Source organism: Scyliorhinus torazame, chromosome 2, assembly GCF_047496885.1.
Source record: "Scyliorhinus torazame isolate Kashiwa2021f chromosome 2, sScyTor2.1, whole genome shotgun sequence".
Lineage (NCBI taxonomy): Eukaryota > Metazoa > Chordata > Chondrichthyes > Carcharhiniformes > Scyliorhinidae > Scyliorhinus > Scyliorhinus torazame.
This window is the reverse complement of record NC_092708.1, coordinates 260976684-261002394: the sequence shown is the minus strand read 5'-3', so window position 1 is coordinate 261002394 and position 25711 is coordinate 260976684. Positions and strand designations below refer to the sequence as shown.

Below are 25711 nucleotides of genomic sequence, written 5' to 3'. Positions count from 1 at the left end.
AACTGATCGACCCCATCCTGGAGGTCGACAGAACGTACTCTGAGGCTCTGACCATACAGCTTCTGGGGGAGAGGAAAAAGCTGCGAATGGATTTTAACCTGCGATCCACCAGGAAAGCAGTACACCAATTCCGCCAGACAAGAAGGACCTTTTACGAAAAGGCTGGCCGCCTACTGGCTCACCAGCTGAGAAAGCAGAAAGCTGAGCCATGAGGGAGATAGTGCAGGTAGAAATAGCAGAGGCAGTCTGGTAATGGAACCAAAAGAGGTCAACCGGGCGTTTGAGACCTTCTACCGAGGTCTGTACACCTCCGAGCCCCCCGACAGGGGCACGGGGATGAAATGATTCCTCGATGTACTGGACATGTCACTGTGGGGGAGGACAGGCGGGGGGAACTGGAAGCACCACAAGGTCTGGGATAAATCATGGAGAGCATCAGCTCCATGCAGGTAGGGAAGGCACCAGGACCCGATGGGTTCCTGGCAGACTTCTTTAAAAAATTTGCGACGGCCCTGGCCCCACACCTAAGGGATATGTTCGCAAACTCGCTAGCAAGGGGCACCCTGCCTCCTACGTTAACACAGGCCACAATATCGCTGATACCCCCCAAAAAAACAAAGACCTGACGGAATACGGATCGAACAAACCCATTTCACTGCTTAAGGTAGAGGCGAAGGTACTTGCGAAAGTCCTGGCCAAGAGACTGGAGAACTGTGTGCCAGAGGTGGTCGCAGGGGACCAGACGGGCTTTGTAAAGGGTAGGTAGTTAACTTGGAACATCAGAGGGCAGCACGGTGACGCAGTGGATAGCACTGCAGTCTCACGGCGCCGAGGTCCCAGGTTCGATCCCGGCTCTGGGTCACTGTCCGTGTGGGGTTTGCACATTCTCCCCGTGTTTGGGTGGGTTCGCCCCCACAACCCAAAGATGTGCAGGGTAGGTGGATTGAACATGCTAAATTGCCCTTTAATTGGAAAAAATGAATTGGGTACTCTAAATTTATAAAAAGAAAAAAAAACTTGGAACATCAGGTGGCTGATGAATGTAATAGAGAGAACACAGGTGATCATCTCCCCGGATTCAGAAAAGGCCTTCGACAGGGTCGAGAGGAAGTACCTCTTTGAAGTACAGGAGTGTTTTGGGCTAGGAGCAGGGTTTACCTCCTGGTTAATTCACTTGTGTTCAGACTCTGGGGCCTGTGGGGCTGGAATTGACCGCACACTTGCCCAGGGTGATGTAACAACAGAGCTGAGAAATTCAACAAACAATGGATCAGATCTAAGCTCTGCAGTCCTGCCACATCTAGTCATGAATGGTGGTGGACACATACACAACTCACTGGAGGAGAAACTCCACAAGCATCTCCATCCTCAAAGATAGGAGAGGTCCAGCACATAAGTGTCAAAGGAAGCGGTAGAGTAGTTGTGTTGTGTTGTCACTAGTAATCCAGAGCCCCAGAGCAAGATTTGGTGAACCGGGTTTGAATCCCACCATGGCAGATGGTGAAATTTGAATTCAATAAAAATCTGGAATGAATAAAAGTCTAATAATGACCATTAAACCACCGTTGATTTGTCGTAAAAACCCATCTAGTTGATTAATGTCCTTTAGGGAAGGAAATTTGTCATCCTTATCTTGTCTGGCCTACATGTGACTCCAGACCCACAGCAATATGGTTTTCTCTGAAATGGAGGGCAGTGAGAAATAGGCAATAAATGCTGGCCCAAACAGCGATTCCTACATCCCATAAATTAATTTTAAAAATGAGTTTTAAAAATGTTCAGGCTGAAGTCTATGCAACAATCTTCAGCAAGAGGTGTCAAGTGGATGGTCCAACTTGGTCTCCTCCGGAGATCCCAGCATCACAGATGCCAATCTTCAGCCAATTTGATTCACTCCATGTCATGGGCGAAATTCTCCTGTATCGGCGCGATGTCCGCCGACTGGCGCCCAAAAAGGCGCAAATCAGTCGGGCATCGCGCCGCCCCAAAGGTGCGGAATGCTCCGCATCTTGGGGGGCCGAACTCCAACCTTAAGGGGCTAGGCCCGCGCCGGGCTAATTTCCGCCCCGCCAGCTGGCGGAAAAGGCATTTGGTGCCCCGCCAGCTGGCGCGGAAATGACATCTCCGGGTGGCGCATGCGCGGGAGCGTTAGCGGCCGCTGACGGCATTCCCGCGCATGCGCAGTGGAGGGGGTCTCTTCCGCCTCCGCCATGGTGGAGACCGTGGTGAAGGCGGAAGCAAAAGAGTGCCCCCACGGCACAGGCCCGCCCGCGGATCGGTGGGCCCCAATCGTGGGCCAGGCCACCGTGGGGGACATCCCCCGGGGCCAGATCGCCCCGCGCCCCCCCCAGGACCCCGGAGCCCGCCTGCGCCACCTTGTCCCGCCGGTAAGGTAGGTGGTTTAATCTACGCCGGTGGGACAAGTATTTTAGCAGCGGGACTTCGGCCCATCCGGGCCGGAGAATCGCGGGGGGGGGGGGCCCGCCAACTGGCGTGGCGCGATTCCCGCCCCCACCGAATATCCGGTGCCGGAGAATTTCGGCAACCGGCGGGGGCGGGATTCACGCCAGCCCCTGGCGATTCTCCGACCTGGCTTGCCATGAGCCCTAGCCAAGCTGTTCCAGTACATGTACAACATTGGCAATGTGGAATCTTGCCCAGGTATGTCCTCTGCATAAAATCCAGGACAATCCAACCTGGCCAATTGCCGCCCTATAGATCTACTCTTAATCATTAGTCAAGTGATGGAAGGGGGTCATCAACAGTGCTATCAAGTGGCACTCGTTTAGGAATAACGTGCTCACTGACGCTCAGTTTGGATTTTGTCGTAATCACTCAGCTCCTCATTACAGCCTTGGTCCAAGCACGGCAAAGAGCTGAACTCAAGAGCTGAGGTGAGAGTGACTGCCCTTGATATCAAGACAGAATATGACCAAGATTGGCATCGAGCAACTCTCGCAAAAATGGGGCCAATGGGAATCAGGGGAAAACCTTCCGCTGGTTGGAGTCATACGGAGCACGAAAGAAGATGGTTGTTGGAGGTCAATCATCTCAGTTCCTGGAGCAGGACGTCACTGCAGGACTTCCTCAGGGTAGTGTCCTAGGCCCAACAATCTTCAGTCCTTCATCATTAACTTTTCTTCCAACATAAGGTCAGATGTGGGGATGTTCGCTGATGATTGCACAGTGTTCAGCACCATTTGCAACTCCTCAGGAACTGAAGCAGTCCATGTGCAAATGCTGCAAGACCTGGACAATATCCAGGCTTGGGCTGACAAGTGGCAAGTAACATTTGTGCCACACAAATGCCAGGAAATGGCCATCTCCAAAAAGGGAGAAGCAATCCATTGCCCCTTGACATTCACTGGCATTACCATCACTAAATTCCCTACTTTAAACATCCTGGGGTTACCATTGACCAGAAGCTAAACTGGACTAACCATGTAAATACTGTGGTTACAAGAGGAGCTCAGAGGGTAGAGTTCCTGACTCCCCAAAGCCTGTCCACCATCTACAAGGCACAAGTCAGGAGTGTGATGGAATACTCTCCACTTGCCAAATGAGTGCAGCTCCAACAGCACTCATGAAATTCAACACCATTCAGGACAAGGCAGCCCACTTGATTGTTACCCCTTCCACAAACATTCACTCCCGCTACAACCAATGCACAATGGCAGCAAGTGGTACCATCTACAAGATACATTGCAGGAACTCACCAAGGCTCCTTAGACAGTACCTTCCAAATCCATGTCTGCTACCATGTAGAAGGACAAGGGCAGTTGACACATGGGAACATAACCACCTGGAAATTCCCATCCAAACCATACATCATCCTGATTTGGAAATATACCGCTGTCTCTGGGTCAAAATCTTGGAACTCCCTCCTCACAGCACAATGGATGTACACAATGGATGAATGTAAAAATGTAGGACCAATCTGAAACGAGGAATCAAGAGGGCTAAAAGGGGTCATGAAATATCTTTAGCAAACAGGGTTAAGGAAAATCCCAAAGCCTTTTATTCATATATAAGGAGCAAGAGGGTAACTAGAGAAAGGGTTGGCCCACTCAAGGACAAAGGAGGAAAGTTATGCATGGAGTCAGAGAAAATGGGTGAGATTTTTAACGAGTACTTTGCATCGGTATTCACCAAGGAGAGGGACATGACGGATGTTGAAGTTAGGGATAGATGTTTGATTACTCTAGGTCAAGTCGGCATAAGGACGGAGATGTGTTGGGTATTCTAAAAGGCATAAAGGTGGACAAGTCCCCAGGTCCGGATGGGATCTATCCCAGGTTACTGAGGGAAGTGAGAGAGGAAATAGCTGGGGCTTTAACAGATATCTCTGCAGCATTCTTGAACACGGGTGAGGTACCGGAGGACTGGAGAATTGCTAATGTTGTCCCCTTGTTTTAGAAGGGTAGCAGGGATAATTCAGATAAGTATAGACCGGTGAGCCTGACGTCAGTGGTAGGGAAGCTGCTGGAGAAGATACTGAGGGATAGGATCCATTCCCATTTGGAAGAAAATGGGCTTATCAGTGATAGGCAACATGGTTTTGTGCAGGGAATGTCATGTCTTACCAAGTTAATAGAATTCTTTGAGGAAGTGACAAAGTTGATTGATGAGGGAAGGGCTGTAGATGTCATATACATGGGCTTCAGTAAGGCATTTGATAAGGTTCCCCATGGTAGGCTGATGGAGAAAGTGAAGTCTCATGGGGTCCAGGGTGTACTAGCTAGATGGATAAAGAACTGGCTGGGCAACAGGAGACAGAGAGTAGTGGTGGAAGGGAGTTTCTCAAAATGGAGAACTGTGACCAGTGGTGTTCCACAGGGATCCATGCTGGGACCACTGTTGTTTGTGATAAACATAAATGATCTGGAGGAAAGTATAGGTGGTCTGATTAGCAAGTTTGCAGAAGACACTAAGATTGGTGGAGTAGCAGATAGTGGAGGGGACTGTCAGAGAATACAGCAGAATATAGATAGATTGGAGAGTTGGGCGGAGAAATGGCAGATGGAGTTCATTCCGGGCAAACGCGAGGTGATGCATTTTGGAAGATCCAATTCAAGAGCGAACTATACGGTAAATGAAAAAGCCCTGGGGAAAATTGATGTACAGAGAGAGATCTGGGTGTTCAGGTCCATTATACCCTGAAGGTGGCGGCGCAGGTCGATAGAGTGGTCAAAAGGCATACAGCATGCTTTCCTTCATCGGAAGAGGTATTGAGTACAAGAGTTGGCAGGTCATGTTACAGTTGTATAAGACTTTGGTTCAGCCACATTTGGAATACTGCGTACAGTTCTGGTGCCACATTACCAAAAGGATGTGGATGCTTTGGAGAAGGTGCAGAGGAGGTTCACCAGGATGTTGCCTGGTATGGAGGGCGCTAGCTATGAAGAGAGGTTGAGTAGATTAGGATTATTTTCATTAGAAAGGCGGAGGTTGAGGGGGGGACCTCTTTGAGGTCTACAAAATCATGAGAGGTATAGACAGGGTGGATAGCAAGAAGCTTTTTTCCAGAGTGGGGGACTCAATTACTAGGGGTCACGAATTCAAGGTGAGAGGGGAAAAGTTTCAGGGAGATATGCGTGGAAAGTTCTTTACGCAGAGGGTGGTGGGTGCCTGGAACGCATTGCCGGCGGAGGTGGTAGAGGTGGGCACGATAGCGTAATTTAAGATGTATCTAGACAGATACATGAATGGGCAGGGAGCAGAGGGATACAGATCCTTAGAAAATAGGCAAGTTTTAGGTAGAGGATCTGGATCGGCGCATGCTTGGAGGGCCGAAGGGCCTGTTCCTATGCTGTAATTTTTCTTTGTTCTTTGTACACGACATGGGCTGCAACAGTTCAAGAAGGCAGCTCACCACCCCTTTCTGAGGGAAATTCAGGATGGGCAATAAATGCTGACCGAGTCAGTGATGCTCACATTCAATCAATGAATTTTTTAAAGCTACCACAACTCGCTCATGATATTAATGAAAAAATAGGTTTTACAGTTTTTCTGCTCTATCACTGAGAAAACATTTTGGAAACCAGAAATAGTTTGTTGTCTTATTTAATCAGGGGGGGTCATAGCCTGACTCAGTCTGATCTCACACGCAGATGGGACCGATTTCCACAGCTTTTTTCCCGATTGTACTTCTTCTTCTTCTTGTGCTGTTACAGTGTCTCTCACCACTATTCCATGCAGGCATCGGCTGGAAAGTTGAAGACCCTCCGATCTTCAGGGCTACAAGGCCCTGGTAGTGGAGGGCATTCTAGGAGCTATTTCATTGTTTAGGGTGCCTCGCCACAGTCACAGACAACTGAACTTGTTTGGCTGTATCCCCACCTATGCATTAGGGTCTTGTAGCAGCCAGCAACAGTCCAGAGACAGCTGAGGCACAGTCAACTCGGCCATGTTTCACTAGCTCCTGATGGGAAGGGTTCCTCTGGAACATCAGAAAACTTGTGCGCCTTCATTTGTAGATGGCTTGACCAATGAACAAGGTAGCTGTTGTGGCAGTTACAGTCTAGTGCCTGGCAATAATATAGAAAGCTGCCCCTTGATGTGAGCTTTTTTGATGCTGACTCTTTGTGGAAGAGAAAATGACACGGGTCTCCTTTGTCTATTCTTGGTGTAACTTGCTTCCTTATGGTGGGTGGAGCAATATCAATAAGGTCTTCCACTGTAAGTTTCAGACAGCAAGTACTAGCTCTGCAGGTTACTAAACAGCATGAGGCCAGAGTAGTTATTCTCAATGGTCTTGGATCAGTTCCCCATTTAGAGATGGCCAGCTTTCTTAAGGTGTTGAGGTGGATTTTCTGCATCCTACCATGAGGAGGCCTGACACAGTCCCTCAGTCATTGCAAAAACTCACTCCAGTAGATCAGAGGGCAGATGGGACTACCCACTTATGGCAGGTGTAAAATGGACTCATTGATGAGCTAATTAATATTCATTATCCCTGACCCTACTATGATTTAGTGGTGGTTCAGGAATTAAATGGAGGCATAACCAATCAGTCCTATCCTACATCACCTGTGATTCAGGGAATCCGTGATCCTCAGCCTTGGGTGGATTCCGTGCCACTGTCAGCCAGAATTTCCGGGCGGCAATGACAAGCTGCCACTGACTGATTGGGTGGCTGCTCTCAGTGAGCAGGATTTCCACCAACATGTGTTTAATACGGGGTTTGCCCAACAATGGGCATTTAAGTCCCTGAAAGACAATTGATTCCTTTACGCCACCCTGCCCCCGGAACTGAGAGGTGGCCCCGACTGGTTCTCCAAACAGTGAGCAAGAGCCTGTTCAGCCCGATAAAATTCCGGTTGGGGCAACATGGTGGCGGAGTGGTTAGCACTGCTGCCTCACGGCGGCGTGGCCCCGGGTTTGATCCTGGCTCCGGGTCACTGTCCGTGTTGAGTTTGCACATTCTCCCTGTGTCTGCGTGGGTCTCACCCCCACAACCCAAAAGATGTGCAGGGTAGGTGGATTGGCCACACTAAATTGCCCCTTTATTTAAAAAGAGATAAAATTCCGGCCATTATTTCATGGCACCATTGCCTTTATTTTGAAAAGGTAATCATTGAAACACATTACTGCAAGGAAAACGGGCTTAAAGTCATAGAGTTCTTACACCACAGAAAGGAGGGCCTTCAGCCCATCGTAACCTAATCTAATTTTCCAGCACTTGGCCTGTAGCCTTGTATGCTATGGTATTTCAAGTACCTACCTAAATACTTCTTAAATGTTGTGAGGGTTCCTGCCTCTACCACCCTTTCAGGCATTGAGTTCCAGAATTCCACCGCCATCTGGATGAAAAAGTAATTTCCTCACATCTCCTATAAACCTCCTGCCCATTATTTTAAATCTATGCCCCCTGGTTATTGACCCCTTCATTGAGGAGAAGCATTCCTTCCTATCCATCATATCTATGCTCCTCATAATTTTATACACCTCAATCACGTCCCCCCTCAGCCTTCTCTGCTCCCAGGAAAACAACCCCAGCCTATCCAGTCTCTTTTGGTAGCTGAAACGCTCCAGGTCAGCAACATCTTTGTAAATCTCCTCTACATCCTCTCTGGTGCAGTCATTTCTTTCCCATAGTGTAGCAACCAGAACTGCACACGGTACTCCAGATATGGCCTAACCAGCATTTTCTACAGCTCCATCATAACCTCCGTGATCTTATATTCTATGCCTCAGTTAATAAAGGAAAGTATCCTTCTGTAACAGCGCCAAATGCCTTCTTAACCACTTTATCTACCTGTCCTGCTGTCTTCAGGAATCTATGGACATGCACATCAAGGTCCCTCTGATCCTCTGTAGTTCCTAGGGTTCTACCATTCATTGTATATTCCCTTGCCTTGTTAGTTCTCCCAAAATGCATTGCCTCACATTTTTCAGGGTTAAATTGTATTTGCCACTGTTCTGTCCTTCTATCAAGCCTGACTATAATCACCCAAAGGCTTTGCTCCTCACTATTACACTACACTATCACTTTTGTGTCATCTGCAAACACACTGATCATACGTCCTATATTCACGTCCAGATCATTAATGTACACTGCAAACAGCAAGGGATCCTGCGGAATAACACTGGACACAGGCTTCCAGTTACAAAAACAACCTTCAATACCCTCTGTCTCCTGCCACTAAACTAATTTTGGATCTAATTTGCCCAATTTCCCGAGATCCCATGGGCTGTTACCTTCTTGACCAGTTTCCCATGCGAGCCCTTGTCAAAAGTCTTACTGAAGTCTATGTAGACTACATCAACTGCACTACCCGCATCGACACACCGATGAACTTCCTTGAAAAATTCAATCAAATTTGTAAGACATGGGGCAGGATTCTCCGCGAACCAGCGGGGCGGGCAGCTCCGGCGCGAATCAGTGGCGTGAAACACTCCGGCGTCAGGCCGCCCCGAAGGGGCTTGGCGTCACGCCGACCGGCGCCGAAGGGCCTCTGCCGGCCGGCGCGAGTTGGCGCATGCGCAGGTGCGCCAGCGTGTGCTGGCATCATCCCAGCGAATGCGCAGGGGGGTTCATCTCTGTGTCGGCCATCGCGGACTGTTACAGCGGCCGACGCGGAGGAATAGAGTGCCCCCATGGCACAGGCCCGCCCGTGGATCGGTGGGCTCCGATCGCAGGCCAGATCCCCCCGCAGCCCCCCCCGAGGCCGCCTGCGGAGCCAGGTCCCACCGGTAAGTACCTGTTGTAATTTACGCCATCGGGACCGGCCTAAATCGGGCGGCCACTCAGCCTATTGCGGGCCGCAGAATTGCCGGGGGGGGCCGCTACCACCGGCCCCCGACCTGCACAGCGCGATTTCTGCCCCCGCCAAATCCCCGTCGGCAGAGAATTCGGCAGCCGGAGGGGGCAAGATTCACGCCGCCCCTCGGCAATTCTCCGACCCGGCGGGGGGTCGGAGAATCCCACCCAAGATCTCCCTTTGACAAAGCCATGCTAACTATCCTTGATTAATCCTTGCCTCCCCAAGTGGAGATTAATTCTGTCCTTTAGAATTTTTTCCAATGGTTTCCCTAGCACTGAAGTTAGACTGTAGTCTCCTGGTTTTTCCCTACTTCTTGAATAATGGTACCACATTAGCTGTCCTCCAGTTCTCTGGCACCTCTCCTGTGGCCAGAGAACCATAGCATTCCTACAGTGCAGAAGGAGGCCATTCAGCCTATTGATTCTCACAACCCTCTGAAAGAGTACCTCTCCCCACCCCTATCCCCATAACACCTCCTAACCAGCACACTGAAAATTATTGTCAGAGCCTTTGCAATCTCTTCCCTTGCCTCCCATAGTAGCTTTGGATACATCTCATCTGGGACTGGGAATTTATCCACTTTGAAGCCCGCTAAAACTGTTAATAACTCCTCCCTCTCAATGTTAATTTATTCAAGTACATCACAGTCCCCCTCCCTGAATTCTATACCTACATCATATTTCTCCATAATAAAGACAGATGTAAAGTACTCACTTAAAACCTCACCTACGTAAGGCTCCACACACAGATTGCCAAGTTGGTCCCTAATGGGCCCTACTCTTTCCCTGGTCATCCTCTTGCCCTTAATATACTTATAAAACACCTTTGGAGTTTTCTTTATGTTTCCTGCTCAGTGTTTATTCATGCCCTGTTTTCGCTCTCCTAATTTCTTTTTAAGTAACCCACTGCACTCTATTCTTTATCTTTACGGGCTTCTGCTGTTTGGAGTCCTCGGTATCTGCCATAAGCCTTCCTTTTTTCCCTTATCAAATCTTGGATATCGCTTGACATTCAGGCTTCTCTGGACTTGTTGCTCCCACCCATCACTTTTACAGGAACATGTCGGCCCTGCGCTTTCTCTCTCTATTTCCTTTTTGAATGAATCCCACTGCTCTGATGTAGATTTTCCAGCAGGTAACTGCTCCCAGGGCAGCACAGTGGCACAGTGGTTAGCACTGCTTCCTCATGGCGCTGAGGACCCGTGTTTGATCCCGGCCCTGGGTCACTGTCCATGTTGAGTTTGCACATTCTCCCAGTGTTTGCGTGGGTCTCATTCCCACAACCCAAAAGATGTGCAGGTTAGGTGTATTGGCCACACTAAATTGACCCTTAATTGAAAAAAACATTGGGTACTCTAAATTTAGAAAAAAGAATAGCTGAACCCAGTCGAGTTTTGCCAGATCCTGTCTTACCTATTAAAATTGGTCTTTTCCCAATTCAGAACCTTTACTTCCAGTCCGTTATTGTCCTTTTCCATAACTACCTTAAATCCTACTGAGTTATGGTCACTGTCATCATAAATGCTGCTCCAGACTTCCGGGTGCGGCGATGACCAGCTGAGTCGCACGTTTCGGCAGCTCCCTGTGAAACGGACTTTTGGGCTCTTGATAGGAGCCCCAACGGCAATTTTGACGGCTAAAAACACTGTGCGGTAAACCAGAAGGGAATCCCCCCTGGATACGGATGGAAAAAGGAGGAGAGAGTGGCCAGATTGCAGTGGATCCTTTAGAACAGCGGCAAGGAAGGCAAGCAAAAACCAAGATGGCGTCGGAAGGTGGCAGTTTAACATGGGGCCCTGAACAACAAGAGTTCTTGAAATGCTGTGTGGAAGAGATAAAAAAGGAAATGAAGAAAGAGCTGTTGGCCCCGATACTACAGGCGATCGAAGGGCTAAAGGAGGAACACAAGACCCAGGAGCGGGAGCTTCGGGTCGTGAAGGCAAAGGCAGCCGAGAATGAGGACGATATACAGGGCCTGGTGGTGAAGACGGAGACGCAGGAGGCACATCAGAAACGATGTGTGGAAAGGTTGGAGGCACTGGAAAACAACGCAAGGAGGAACAACCTGAGGATTCTTGGTCTTCCTGAAGGTGTGGAGGGAGCGGACGTCGGGGCATATGTGAGCACAATGCTGCACTCGTTAATGGGAGCGGAGGCCCCGGCGGGTCCGTTGGAGGTGGAGGGAGCATACCGAGTGATGGCGCGAGGACCGAGAGCAGGAGAAATTCCCAGAGCCATAGTGGTGAGATTCCTCCGTTTTAAGGATAGAGAAATGGTCCTTAGATGGGCGAAGAAAACTCGGAGCAGTAAATGGGAGAACGCGGTGATCCGCGTTTATCAAGACTGGAGTGCGGAGGTGGCGAGAAGGAGGGCGAGCTTCAATCGGGCCAAGGCGGTGCTTCATAAAAAGAAGATAAAATTTGGAATGCTGCAACCGGCAAGACTGTGGGTCACATATCGAGGGAGGCACCACTACTTTGAGACGGCGGATGAAGCGTGGACTTTTATTGTGGAAGAAAAACTGGAATGAGCGGGTTATTAAAAAGAACGTTCGAACAAAGTGGTGGGGCGAATGTGGGGGGCAAAGAGGGGTTTTATGTACTAATCCTGCGATGTGGTAACTTTTCTCTCTCCCACAGGTGGTGATGGGGGGAGGAGGGGAGGTGGAGGAGATGGGGCGTTGGGGGCGGGGCCAAGGGAGAAGCGCGGGCTTGGTTCCCGCGCTATGATAATCATGGCGGGAATAGAGAAGCAGGAAGGAGGGGGCGTCGCACGGTGCGAGCCGAGGTCACGGGGGGAAGCCGAGGTCAGCCAGAGTTTGCTGACTTCTGGGAGCAACATGGGGGGAGTAATTACGCTAGCGGGGGATCTAGCGGGGGGGGTGGGAGGGGGGAATTACTGGGTTGCTGCTGCTGGGGAGAGGGGGGAGCTGGTATGGGAGAGGATGGGCGGGGGGGCACCGCCTGGGGGAGATACAGCTGCGTGGGAACTGGGTGAGGAGCTGGAAAAAGGTGATGGCTAATCGACAAAGGGGGGGGGGTAGGAAGCCCCCCAACTCGGCTGATCACGTGGAACATGAGATGGCTGAACGGGCCGATAAAGAGGGCACGGGTACTCGCACACCTTAAGAAACTTAAGGCAGATGTGGTTATGTTACAGGAAACGCACCTGAAACTGATAGACCAGGTTAGGCTACGCAAAGGATGGGTGGGGCAGGTGTTCCATTCGGGGCTAGATGCGAAAAACAGGGGGGTGGCTATATTAGTGGGGAAGCGGGTAATGTTCGAGGCAAAGACTATAGTGGCGGATAACGGGGGCAGATACGTGATGGTGAGTGGCAAACTACAGGGGGAGACGGTGGTTTTGGTAAACGTATATGCCCCGAACTGGGATGATGCCAATTTTATGAGGCGGATGCCAGGACGCATTCCGGACCTAGAGATGGGAAAGCTGATAATGGGGGGAGATTTTAATACGGTGTTGGAACCAGGGCTGGATAGGTCGAAGTCCAGGACTGGAAGGAGGCCGGCAGCAGCCAAGGTGCTTAAAGATTTTATGGAGCAGATGGGAGGTGTAGACCCGTGGAGATTTAGCAGACCTAGGAGTAAGGAGTTCTCGTTTTTCTCCTATGTCCATAAAGTCTACTCGCGAATAGACTTTTTTGTGCTGGGTAGGGCATTGATCCCGAAGGTGAGGGGAACGGAGTATAGGCTATAGCCATTTCGGATCACGCTCCATACTGGGTGGACTTGGAGATAGGGGAGGAAACAGGAGGGCGCCCACCCTGGAGAATGGACATGGGACTAATGGCAGATGAGGGGGTGTGTCTAAGGGTGAGGGGGTGCATTGAAAAGTACTTGGAACTCAATGATAATGGGGAGGTCCAGGTGGGAGTGGTCTGGGAGGCGTTGAAGGCGGTGGTTAGAGGGGAGCTGATATCAATAAGGGCACATAAAGGGAAGCAGGAGAGTAAGGAACGGGAGCGGTTGCTGCAAGAACTTTTGAGGGTGGACAGACAATATGCGGAAGCACCGGAGGAGGGACTGTACAGGGAAAGGCAAAGGCTACATGTAGAATTTGACTTGCTGACTACAGGCACTGCAGAGGCACAATGGAGGAAGGCACAGGGTGTACAGTACAAATATGGGGAGAAGGCGAGCAGGTTGCTGGCACACCAATTGAGGAAAAGGGGAGCAGCGAGGGAAATAGGGGGAGTGAGGGATGAGGAAGGAGAGATGGAGCGGGGAGCGGAGAGAGTGAATGGAGTGTTCAAGACATTTTATAAAAAATTATATGAAGCTCAACCCCCGGATGGGAGGGAGAGAATGATGGGCTTCTTGGATCGGCTGGAATTTCCCAAGGTGGAAGAGCAGGAAAGGGTGGGACTGGGAGCACAGATCGAGGTAGAAGAAGTGGTGAAGGGAATTAGGAGCATGCAGGCGGGAAAGGCCCCGGGACCGGATGGATTCCCAGTCGAATTCTATAGAAAATATGTGGACTTGCTCGCCCCGGTACTGACGAGGACCTTTAATGAGGCAAAGGAAAGGGGACAACTGCCCCCGACTATGTCTGAAGCAACGATATCGCTTCTCTTAAAGAAGGAAAAGGACCCGCTACAATGCGGGTCCTATAGACCTATTTCCCTCCTAAATGTAGATGCCAAGGTCCTGGCCAAGGTAATGGCAATGAGAATAGAGGAATGTGTCCCGGGGGTGGTCCACGAGGACCAAACTGGATTTGTGAAGGGGAGACAGCTGAACACGAATATACGGAGGTTGTTAGGGGTAATGATGATGGCCCCACCAGAGGGAGAAACGGAGATAGTAGTGGCGATGGATGCCGAGAAAGCATTTGATAGAGTGGAGTGGGATTATTTGTGGGAGGTGTTGAGGAGATTTGGTTTTGGAGAGGGGTATGTTAGATGGGTGCAGCTGTTGTATAGGGCCCCAGTGGCGAGCGTGGTCACGAATGGACGGGGATCTGCATATTTGCGGCTCCATAGAGGGACAAGGCAGGGATGCCCTCTGTCCCCATTATTGTTTGCACTGGCGATTGAGCCCCTGGCGATAGCGTTGAGGGGTTCCAAGAAGTGGAGGGGAGTACTTAGGGGAGGAGAAGAGCACCGGGTATCTTTGTATGCGGACGATTTGCTACTATACGTGGCGGACCCGGCGGAGGGGATGCCAGAAATAATGCGGATACTTGGGGAGTTTGGGGATTTTTCAGGGTATAAATTGAACATGGGGAAAAGTGAGTTGTTTGTGGTGCATCCAGGGGAGCAGAGTAGAGAAATAGAGGACCTACCGCTGAGGAAGGTAACAAGGGACTTTCGTTACCTGGGGATCCAGATAGCTAAGAATTGGGGCACATTGCATAGGTTAAATTTAACGCGGTTGGTGGAACAGATGGAGGAGGATTTCAAGAGATGGGATATGGTATCCCTGTCAATGGCAGGGAAGGTGCAGGCGGTTAAGATGGTGGTCCTCCCGAGATTCCTCTTTGTGTTTCAGTGCCTCCCGGTGGTGATCACGAAGGCTTTTTTAAAAAGGATTGAAAAGAGCATCATGGGTTTTGTGTGGGCCGGGAAGACCCCGAGAGTGAGGAAGGGATTCTTACAGCGTAGCAGGGATAGGGGGGGGCTGGCACTACCGAGCCTAAGTGAGTATTATTGGGCTGCTAATATTTCAATGGTGAGTAAGTGGATGGGAGAGGAGGAGGGAGCGGCGTGGAAGAGATTAGAGAGGGCGTCCTGTAGGGGGACTAGCCTACAGGCTATGGTGACAGCCCCATTGCCGTTCTCACCGAGGAACTACACCACAAGCCCGGTGGTGGTGGCTACACTGAAGATTTGGGGACAGTGGAGATGGCATAGGGGAAAGACTGGAGCCTTGGGGGGGTCCCCGATAAGAAACAACCATAGGTTTGCCCCGGGGGGAATGGATGGGGGATATGGAATGTGGCAAAGAGCAGGAATAACGCAACTGAAAGATCTGTTTGTGGATGGGAAGTTCGCGAGTCTGGGAGCGCTGACCGAGAAATATGGGTTGCCCCAAGGGAATGCATTCAGGTATATGCAACTGAGGGCTTTTGCGAGGCAACAGGTGAGGGAATTCCCGCAGCTCCCGACACAAGAGGTGCAGGACAGAGTGATCTCAAAGACATGGGTGGGGGATGGTAAGGTGTCAGATATATATAGGGAAATGAGGGACGAAGGGGAGACTATGGTAGATGAACTAAAAGGGAAATGGGAAGAAGAGCTGGGGGAGGAGATCGAGGAGGGGCTGTGGGCAGATGCCCTAAGCAGGGTAAACTCGTCGTCCTCGTGTGCCAGGCTAAGCCTGATTCAGTTTAAGGTATTACACAGGGCACATATGACTGGAGCACGGCTCAGTAAATTTTTTTGGGTGGAGGATAGGTGTGCGAGGTGCTCGAGAAGCCCAGCGAATCATACCCATATGTTTTGGACATGCCCGGCACTACAGAGGTTTTGGATGGGGGTGACAAAGGTGCTTTCAAAAGTAGTCGGAGTCCGGGTCGAACCAAGCTGGGGGTTGGCTATATTTGGGGTTGCACAAGAGCCGGGAGTGCAGGAGGCGAGAGAGGCCAATGTTTTGGCCTTTGCGTCCCTAGTAGCCCGGCGCAGGATATTGCTAATGTGGAAAGAAGCCAAGCCCCCGGGGGTGGAGACCTGGATAAATGACATGGCGGGGTTTATAAAGCTAGAGCGGATTAAGTTCGTCCTAAGGGGGTCGGCTCAAGGGTTCACCAGGCGGTGGCAACCGTTCGTCGAATACCTCGCAGAAAGATAGACGGAATGGGAAAAAGAAGGCAGCAGCAGCAGCCCAGGATCCGGGGGGGTGGGGGGAGGAGGAACCAGAAGGACTCTCAGGGTTGTTAATATATACTGTATAGTATGTATAGGTCGTTGCTACAGATAATTATATATTGGACTGTTAAATTATATTTTTGGAGAGTGTTACTTGTGACAAGGCAGTTGCCAATTAGGGCTAGTTTTCATTTTTGTTATTTATTATTTATTCATTTTTTGTTTATAAAATAGGTCATTGTTATTTGTGTTGTTATAATGTGTAAAGGATGCACAATCTACTGTGTTGGTTGACCAAAAATTTTCAATAAAATATTTAATAAAAAAAAATAAATGCTGCTCCACTGAAACTTCTACCACTTGCACAGCCTCATTCCCTAAAACTAGATCAAGCACCTGTCCTCTTGTAGGACTTTCTACATACTTTCATAAAAAGTCCTCCTGGGGGCATTTTAAGAATTCCGCCCCCTCTAAGCCTTTCATACTTTGACTAACCCAGTTAATATTGGGGAAGTTGAAATCCCTACGATTATTACCCTATTATTCTTACGTTTGTCAGAGATCTGCCGATATATCTGTCTGTCTATCTTTCCCTGACTGTTTGGGGGCCGATAGTGCACTCCCAGCAATGTGATTGCCTCCTTTTTGTTTCTAAGTTCTACCCATATGGCCCCATTTGAGGAACGTTCTGAGATATCATTCCTCCTTACTGCAGTAATTGATTCCTTGATTCCTTGATCAATTTTGCGACACCACATCCTCTTTTACACCTCCCCCGTCTCGCCTGCAATCCTGCCCCTCCCTCAATCATGTCTGTGATGGCAATAATATTGTTTTCCCATGTGTTAATCAACACTCTCAACTCATTCACCTTACTCACAAGACTCCTTGCATTAAAATAAATGTCATCCAGCCTTGTGCCTTAACTTGTCTATAATCTCTGCTTTCCAAACTGATTTGCTTTTTTTCCTATATTTGGCTGTGCATCACAAGACCCGAAGACATAGGTGCAGAATTAGGCCACTCAGCCCATCGAGTCTGCTCCGCCATTCAATCATGGCTTATATATTTCTCATCCCCATTCTCCTGCCTTCTCCCCATAACCCCTGATCTCCTTATTGATCAAAAACCTATCTATCTCTGTCTTAAAGACACTCAGTGATTTGGCCTCCACAGCCTTCTGCGGCAAAGAGTTCCACAGATTCACCACCCTCTGGCTGAAGAAATTCCTCCTCATCTCTGTTTTAAAGGATCGTCCCTTTAGTCTGAGATTGTGTCCTCTGGTTCTAGTTTTTCCTACAAGTGGAAACATCCTCTCCACGTCCACTCTATCCAGGCCGCGCAGTATCCTGTGAGTTTCAATAAGATCCCCCCTCATCCTTATAAACTCCAACGAGTACAGACCCAGAGTCCTCAACCGTTCCTCATACAAGTTCTTCACTCCAGGGATTATTCTTGTGAACCTCCCCTGGATCCTTTCGAATGCCAGCACATCCTTCCTTAGATACGGAACCCAAAATTGCTCACAATACTCCAAATGGGGTCTGACCAGAGCCTTATATAGCCTCAGAAGTACATTCCTGGTCTTGTATTCTAGCTCTCTCAACATGAATGTAAACTTGCATTTGCCTTCCTGACTGCCAACTGAACCTACACGTTAACCTTAAGAGAATCGTGAACAAGGACTCTCAAGTCCCTTTGTGCTTCTGATTTCCTAAGCATCTTCCCATTTAGAAAATAGTCTATGCCGCCATTTCCCCTTCCAAAGTGCATAACCTCACACTTTTCCACATTGTATTCCATCTGCCACTTCTTTGCCCACTCTCCTAGCCTGTCCAAGTCCTTCTGCAGTCCGCCTGCTTCCTCAATACTACCTGCCCCTCTACAGATCTTTGTATCATCTGCAAACCTAGCAACAGTGCCTTCAGTTCCTTCCTCCAGATCACTAATGTATATTGTGAAAAGTTGAGGTCCCAGCACCGACCCCTGAGGTACACCACTAGTCACCGGCTGCCATCCTGAAAAAGACCCTTTTAGGGGAAGGCAATGGCGTAGGAGTATTTTCACTGAACTAGTAATCCACATACCCAAAGTATTGCCTTCGGGATCCGGGTTCAAACCCCACCGCGGCAGATGGTAAAATCTGAATGATCCAATGATGACCACGAAACCATTTTTGATTGTTGGTTCATCTTGTTCATTAATGCCCTGTCGGGAAGGAAAACTGTTGTCCTGACCCGTTTTGGCCTATATGTGATTCCAGATCCACAGCAATGTGGTTGACTCTTGAACTCCCTTGGGAATGGGCAATAAATGCTGGCCCAGCCATGAGTCGACCCATGAACAAATTTTTTTGAAAAAAAAGGGGCTGGTTTAGCACAGTGGGCTTGTGATGCAGAACAATGCCAGCAGTGCAGGTTCAATTCCCGTACCGGCCTCCCCGAATAGGCGCCGGAATGTGGCGACTAGGGGCTTTCACTGTAATGTCATTGAAGCCTACTTGCGACAATACGTGATTATTATTGTGGGCAGCACGGTAGCATTGTGGTTAGCACAATTGCTTCACAGCACCAAGGTCCCTGGTTCGAATCTGGCTTGGGTCACTGTCTGTGCGGAGTCTGCACGTCCTCCCGTGTGTGCATGGGTTTCCTCCCACAGTCCTCCGTTTCCTCCCACAGTCCAAAGATGTGCAGGTTAGGTGGATTGGCCGTGATAAATTGCCCTTATAGTGTCCAAAATTGCCCTTAGTGTTGGGTGGGGTTGCTGGGTTGTGGGGATAGGGTGGAGGTGTTGACCTTGGGTAGGGTGCTCTTTCCAAGAGCTGGTGCAGACTCGATGGGCCATGTGGCCTCCTTCTGCACTGTAAATTCTATGATAATCCCCACTCTCTGCCTTCTGCCAGTCAGCCAATCCTCTATCCATGCCAGGATCTTACCCTTAACACCATGGGCTCTTAACTTATTTAATAGTCTCCTATGCGGCACCTTGTCAAAGACCTTCTGGAAATCTAAATAAATCACGTCCATTGGTTCTCCTTTGTCTAACTTCCTTGTTACTTCCTCAAAGAACTCTAACAGATTTGTCAGACATGACATCTCCTTGACGAAGTCGTGCTGACTCAGTCCTATTTTATCATGCACTTCCAAGTAGTCCGCGATCTCATCTTTAATCATGGTCTCTAAAATCTTACCAATGACTGAAGTCAGGCTAACCGGCCTATAATTTCCTGTCTTCTGTCTCCCTTCCTTCTTAAACAGTGGTGTTACATTAGCCAATTTCCAGTCCTCTGGGACCTTTCCTGCCTCCAGTGGTTCCTGAAAGATCATCACCAATGCCTCCACGATCTCCTGAGCTATCTCTTTTAGAACTCTGGGGTGTAGTCCATCCGGTCCAGGTGATTTATCCACTTTAAGACTTTTCAGTTTCTCCAAAACCTTCTCCTTAGTGAAGGACCTGCACTCACCTCTGCCCCCTGGTTCTCCTGGAGCTCTGGCATCCCACGGGTGTCTTCCACCATGATGACTGATGCAAAGTAACTATTCAGTTTGTCTGCCATTTCTTTGTTTCCTATTATTACTTCTCCAGCCACATTTTCCAGTGGTCCAATGTCTATTTTTGCCTCTCTCTTACCTTTTACATATTGAAAAAAACTCTTCCTATCTTCCTTTATATTACTAGCTAACTTGCACTCATACTTCATCTTCTCCCCCCTTATTGCTTTTTTAGTTGTCATCTGCGCGCTTTCAAAGGCTTCCCAATCCTCTGGCTTCCCACTAATGCTCGCCACTTTGTATGCTTTTTCTTTAGCTTTTATGTTGTCCTTGACTTCCCTCGTCAGCCTTGTCCTCCCCTTAGCATGTTTCCTCCTCCTTGGGATGAATTTCTGTTTTGCCTCCCAAATAACCCCCCAAAACTCCTGCCATTGCTGTTCCACTGTTTTCCCTGCTCAGCTCTTTTTCTAATCAACTCTGGCCAGCTCCTCCCTCATGTCTTTGTAGTTACCCTTATTTAATTGTAATACCGTTACATCTGATTGCAGCTTCTCCCTCTCAAACTGCAGGGTAAATTCTATCACCCCTACTTTACCTCCACTCCATATTCCATTCCCCAGCCAAATTAGTTTAAACCCCACCTCCCCAACCGCACCAGAAAATTCCTCACAAGGATGTTCGTCACATTCTGGTTTGGGTGCAACCTGTCCAACTTGCACAGGTCACACCTGAAGGCTCCTCAAATGAGGCCATATGGGTAGAACTTAGAAACGAACCATGATCCAGGAATCTAAAGCCCTTCCTCCTACACCATCTCTTCAGCCATGTGCATTGATCTGCTCTGTCTTCCTATTCCTATACTGACTGGCACGCGGCTGGGAGTAATGCAGAGAGATTACAACCTTTGAGGTCCTACTTTTCAATTTTCTACCTAGCCTGCTAAATTCCTGTTGCAGGACCTCATCCCTCTTTCTCCCTATGTCACTGTTACCAATGTGAACCATGACCTCTGGCTGTTCACCATCCCCCTTCAGAATGCTCTGCAACCATTCAGTGACGTGCCTGACTCTGGCACCATTGAGGCAACACATCATCCTGGAGTCACGTCTGCGGCCACAGGTAAACTTGTCTGCACTCCTCACTAGAGTCTACCACTATTGCTCTTCAACTCTTACTCCTCCCTCCTTCTTCAGGTGAACCACCCACAGTGTCATGAACTTAGTTCTGGCCGTGCTCCCCAGAGGAACCATCACTCCCACCGTTTTCCAACACAGAATAGCAGTTCTTGAGTGAGATGCACTCTGGGGCTTTTCTAACTACCGGCTTGTCTCCCTTCTTTTGACTGGTGGTCACCCATTCACTTTCTGACTGCGTTTCTTTAAACTGCAGGGTGATCATGTCTAAAAATGTGCTGTCCACGTGACTCAAAGCTTCGTGGATGTACCTCATTGCCTCCAGCCGGATCTCCAGCTCTGAAACCCGGAACTCAAGTTGGTCAAACTGGTAGCACTTCCCGCACACATGGTCATCCAGACTGTAAGGAGCACCTACAAAATCCCATATGCTGCAGGTGGTGCAACACACAGAACTAAACTCCCCTGCCATAACTTTACTTAAATTTATGCCCTGTAGAAGTGTATTTAAGTTTAAAAAAACTAGAACTCTTTGCTTACCTTAATGTAGCTTTAAAATGGAGAAAACAACATACTCACAACGTACTGTGTCGAAAGTGCTCGAAAGATCCCTGCCACTCCCTCGCAGGTCAGCTCCTGTAGCTGTAACCTAACTCTTATTATTTATATTCCTCAGTCATTTATATATATTGATTTATATACTAGGTCCTTCCCCTTTTCTCCGAATTCCCACCATCTCCAAATTCCCAAATAAGTCACCCTGTTCAGATGCCACTCTGTTTCAGAACTGCTCTGCTCAGGCCCCCTTGCTTTTAGACTATTCCCAAGTTTCCAGTGATGACGCAACTGCCCTACACTTCGTTATTAGCACCTACTCTGAAACAAATGCTTGCCGATGTTGTCCCTTGCCAGTGTATGACAAGATTTTGCTTTGCATCTCTGAACAGAACTGATCAGACAACTTTCACCCAATGGTATTGTCAGTGGACCATTCACAGAAAGATTTCTCTACTTTTTCTGGGGATCTCCACCAAAGCTAATCCAATTAATTGGGAGAACTTTACATCATCACAAAATAACTTATTGGCAAACATCACTAGACCAGGTCAGCCTCGAGATCAACTGTAGAATAAGTATCAGTATGCATCAGTAAGGGGTTGAAGCTGGACATTTTATTGAGGCCGAGGAAAAGAAGCTCCCTGTATCCAGCTGTGCAAATGCTGGCCCAAGATTATTGGCAATGCTGGGTACCTGAATGTTACAGTTTCCGGCAGTGAAATCACTCCCTTTGGCAAGAGAACAATTCTAACCAAAACCTGTTTGCAAATGTACAATGCAGGAGCAGCTTTATTCTGTCTTCAGACACCTTCTCAGGCAATGGGCATCGTGGATAAAAAACCTCCTGTGAATGAGTCATGGGCTGCCTCTTGGGGAGTGTGAAGCTGGACAGTGTTGTCATGCCACCTGTTCTTGGCAGCATTCATGTCAGCTGCTGTTTCGCTGCATATTGCAAGGAAACCAGAATAATCGTAAAGAAGTGAGAAGTCTAACGGTTCCTGTGGAACATTCCCTACCTAACCCGTCTAACATTGTGTGAAGTGACACTGAGTCATATTGACCAGGAAGATACCAGGTTTGATTCTTGCACTGAGAATTTCCTTGGGTGTTTTTTGTCAACAGGCACTCTACTGAGGCTCAGGGAAAAAAACGGGATTTCTGCCAAACTTCCTCCAGTCAATCAGGAAGAAATCCATTGCCTGGGTTTGTGTTGAAAAGCTGAAATGGTGGCAGGGGACTCCACAAACCTTAGGATCTTTGAGGATGATGGTATGAGCAGTACAATTGGTTTCAGCGTGTCTGGGCTACTTCTTGCCCTTGATCACCAGTGACCTTTCACTAGATCTCAAAACAGGATCAGCCCATGAGGCCCTCCAACGTGAATAATTCACTTTTTTAGGCTCACCCTTGAGCCATTGTCATTTGGCGAAGTGACAAAGACTTGCCGCAAGTAATAGTTTTCACAGTAGGTGCATATTAGGAGAAAATAGGGGAAGGAACAAATTACTTACTATAATGGTGCGATAGTTTAACTGAAAAGCTCCTGGGAGCTTCACTTTCCTCATTCGTTTGGCAAATGATGCTTGTCTGTAAATAAGGAAATCTGGCCTGTCCTTGAATCTCTCTGTCAGATCTGTAGGGGTTTCCACTCTACTCACTAGCCCATCCACACGTAGCTGGCTGGTGTACTTCAATGTTCTGTCCGTCTCTGGTTCAGATGATCGAAACATGTGCTCTGCAAGATATAAACAGCAGGGAGAGGTGGTGCAATGAACGAGACAGATGGGACTGGTCCACAAGTTAAAGCTCAAAGTGGTTCAAAGCATTTAATAACTCCATTGTACAGAATTGATTTAAGGCCAGTTTTCTTCCCTTCTCTCATGATGGCTACAATTTGTTTGCAACAATCCATGTGTCTGCTTGGGTAGTGCGTAATAACAGATTATTCTGTGATGGGACGCACTGCAGCCCAAACTCGATTCTGTCCTCGACCCGTGCCCATATATTTTTGCAGCTGAATAGGGATCAAGAGCTGATTCCGATAAAATTGGTGGCAATCTTGGTTCCTGATACAATAAAGCAAGAATAATAATTATGAATAAGGTGCTCAATTCCCTGTTGTGTGTGGAATTAGCTGGTCCCAGGCAGGGCAGCAGTAAGGGTGCTTACTCCTGACCTCTGCACCGTTGACCTCTATCTTAACAATGTGCTGGAAAATGCCTATGTTGGGCCTTACCTCCCTCCCTCAATATTGCATAGCTTCTTGCCATTTTCGCAACTGAATACTGACCACTTGAATAACCAAAGGATGATTTGGGCTCATTGAACTGTACTGCAAAGAGTTGATGACTAAGGTTTTGCAACTAATACTATTTCAACACCAGTATAAAAATAATGCTCATGAGAAAAAGGAAGGGAAATTCCTGAAAACGCAAGCAGGAGACAATGACATGAGTCTCAATAACAAAAACTGAGGGCAAAGGAAGGAAAAGGAGCAGCATCTGGTATTTATTTTCGGTGATATTTAGCTCACAACTTGCTCGCAGGAAATGCCAAATTTTCCCAATTACCTTTTTCCCTCCCCAGCATTTTGGGAAGGCATATTATTGCTTGGAAATGGAATATTTTAGCATTTCAGGCACTCAGTGTTGGTATCAAGCAATCTCAACTGAGTTATTATACTGTGAGATGCAGAGTACACCCCTCTCTTCTCTGCTCCAATAAAGTGCAGGTGAGAACAGTAGGAGACTTCAATTTCCCACCCTAGCTATTCTCATACTACTGATTTACTACCAACCAGCAATAGTTTTGTGCTGCGGACTTACATCTAGTAAGGACTGGGTGAGAGCATCAAACCAATTTCACAATGATCACTGCTGCCACTTTCATTCCATCATTCTGGGTCGAAGTCAAACACAGCTTTCTGCAATGAAATAGGCAGTGTGCAAACCCTTTGCGCACATCTCATTTAGCAATTTTTAAAGTATTGAGCACTTCAGTGGATCAGCGTGAGAGGCAGATCTGTCAACTTATTAGCTACATGACTGGAATTTTCTCCACTATCCTAAACACAAGCTGCTTCAATGGAGGGAGAGGGTCTATCTGAGCACTTCCCTCACTCCGTTTCAGCCACAACAACTAGTTACTTTACATTGAAAATACATTTTGGAATCCTCTTCAAGACTCTTCTGTTCCTGGTGGTCATGAGTTTCCTTTTGGTGGTGAGAATGCTGGTGTTGGGGTTGGGTGGTGGTGGTAGGTAAACAGAATCAGCTGAGGGGAACAGTTTGATATCATAACAGTGTCAGGTAGTGCGAAGAACATATCCAGCACATGATTAATTACACAGCCAATGCAGACCTCAATTGTTCTGATCATTCAGGTGACTCTAGGACGGCTGTGTGCCTCACTGTAATTAAACTTGTCTATAACCCACCCCTGTCAGTCATGTTTACTCTCACTGAGAGTTGCCCTTACTTTTCACAGCCATGCTTCGGCCATTTTTAAAGTTCTCTGTAATGGTCCGAGTTCTCATGTTACGTTCAATTTTCTCCAGCATGTCCTTTCTGTTTGAGTACCACTCTGTCACCTTCACAAAAGAAGTACCTGTGGATGATTTTTAAAAAAGGTTTTGAATCTCTTGTTAATCCACCTTCTTCTGCTTTATCCTTTATTATTCATTCTTAGTTATGTGGTTATTTATATATAGAGAGCTTTGTGACACTGGGGCAAAATTCTCCGTTATCGGCGCAATGTCCGCCGACCGGCGCCAAAAATGGCGCAAATCCCACCTGCATCGCGCCACCCCAAACGTCGCTAAGTCTCCCGCCCGGAATGGGCTAGCAGCGTCGTGACACTATCCGCGCTGGCTCACGTGGTTCATGCCGTGCGGCGTCATGCACGCCGCACGGCATGACGGCTCAAAAGACGCGCTGCTCCCCCCACCCGACCAGAAGACCCGACCGGATGGCCGCCCGCCGCTCAGCCCCGAGGTTCCAGTCCCGTGACATTGAGGCGCTCCTGGACGCAGTGGAGCAGAGGAGGGAGGCCCTGTATCCCGGACACGGCCGCAGAGTCGCCACACGCTACAGCCGGCGTCTGTGGAGGGAGGTGGCAGAGGCCGTCAGCGCTGTGGCCCTGACACCACGGACAGGCACCCAGTGCCACAAGAAGGTGAACGACCTCGTCAGGGCAGCCAGGGTGAGCCCCCCCCTGCCCGATATCTATATCCCCTATATCCCCCCCTCCCCATATCCCCCCTCCCCCATATCCCCCCTCCCCCATATCCCCCATATCCCCCTCCCCATATCCCTCATATCCCCCCTCCCCCATATCCCCCCTCCCCCATAACCCCCTCCCCATATCCCCCCTCCCCATATCCCCCCTCCCCATTATCCCCCCTCCCCCATATCCCCCCCTCCCCCATATCCCCCATATC

General features: G+C 48.7%; 1 protein-coding gene across 5 annotated transcripts in view; it reads right to left on the bottom strand.

Annotated features, from left to right (window-relative positions):
- Nucleotides 1-25711, bottom strand: part of ccdc135 (coiled-coil domain containing 135) — a 303907-nt gene that overhangs the window by 59766 nt on the left and 218430 nt on the right. For all 5 annotated transcript variants that reach the window (XM_072486250.1, XM_072486255.1, XM_072486247.1 and 2 more), the window contains 2 exons: nucleotides 24751-24879; nucleotides 22785-23008 (listed from right to left, as the gene is read on the bottom strand). In XM_072486250.1, coding sequence (XP_072342351.1) covers nucleotides 22785-23008; nucleotides 24751-24879 — 353 coding nt within the window. The remainder of the gene's footprint in view (nucleotides 1-22784; nucleotides 23009-24750; nucleotides 24880-25711) is intronic.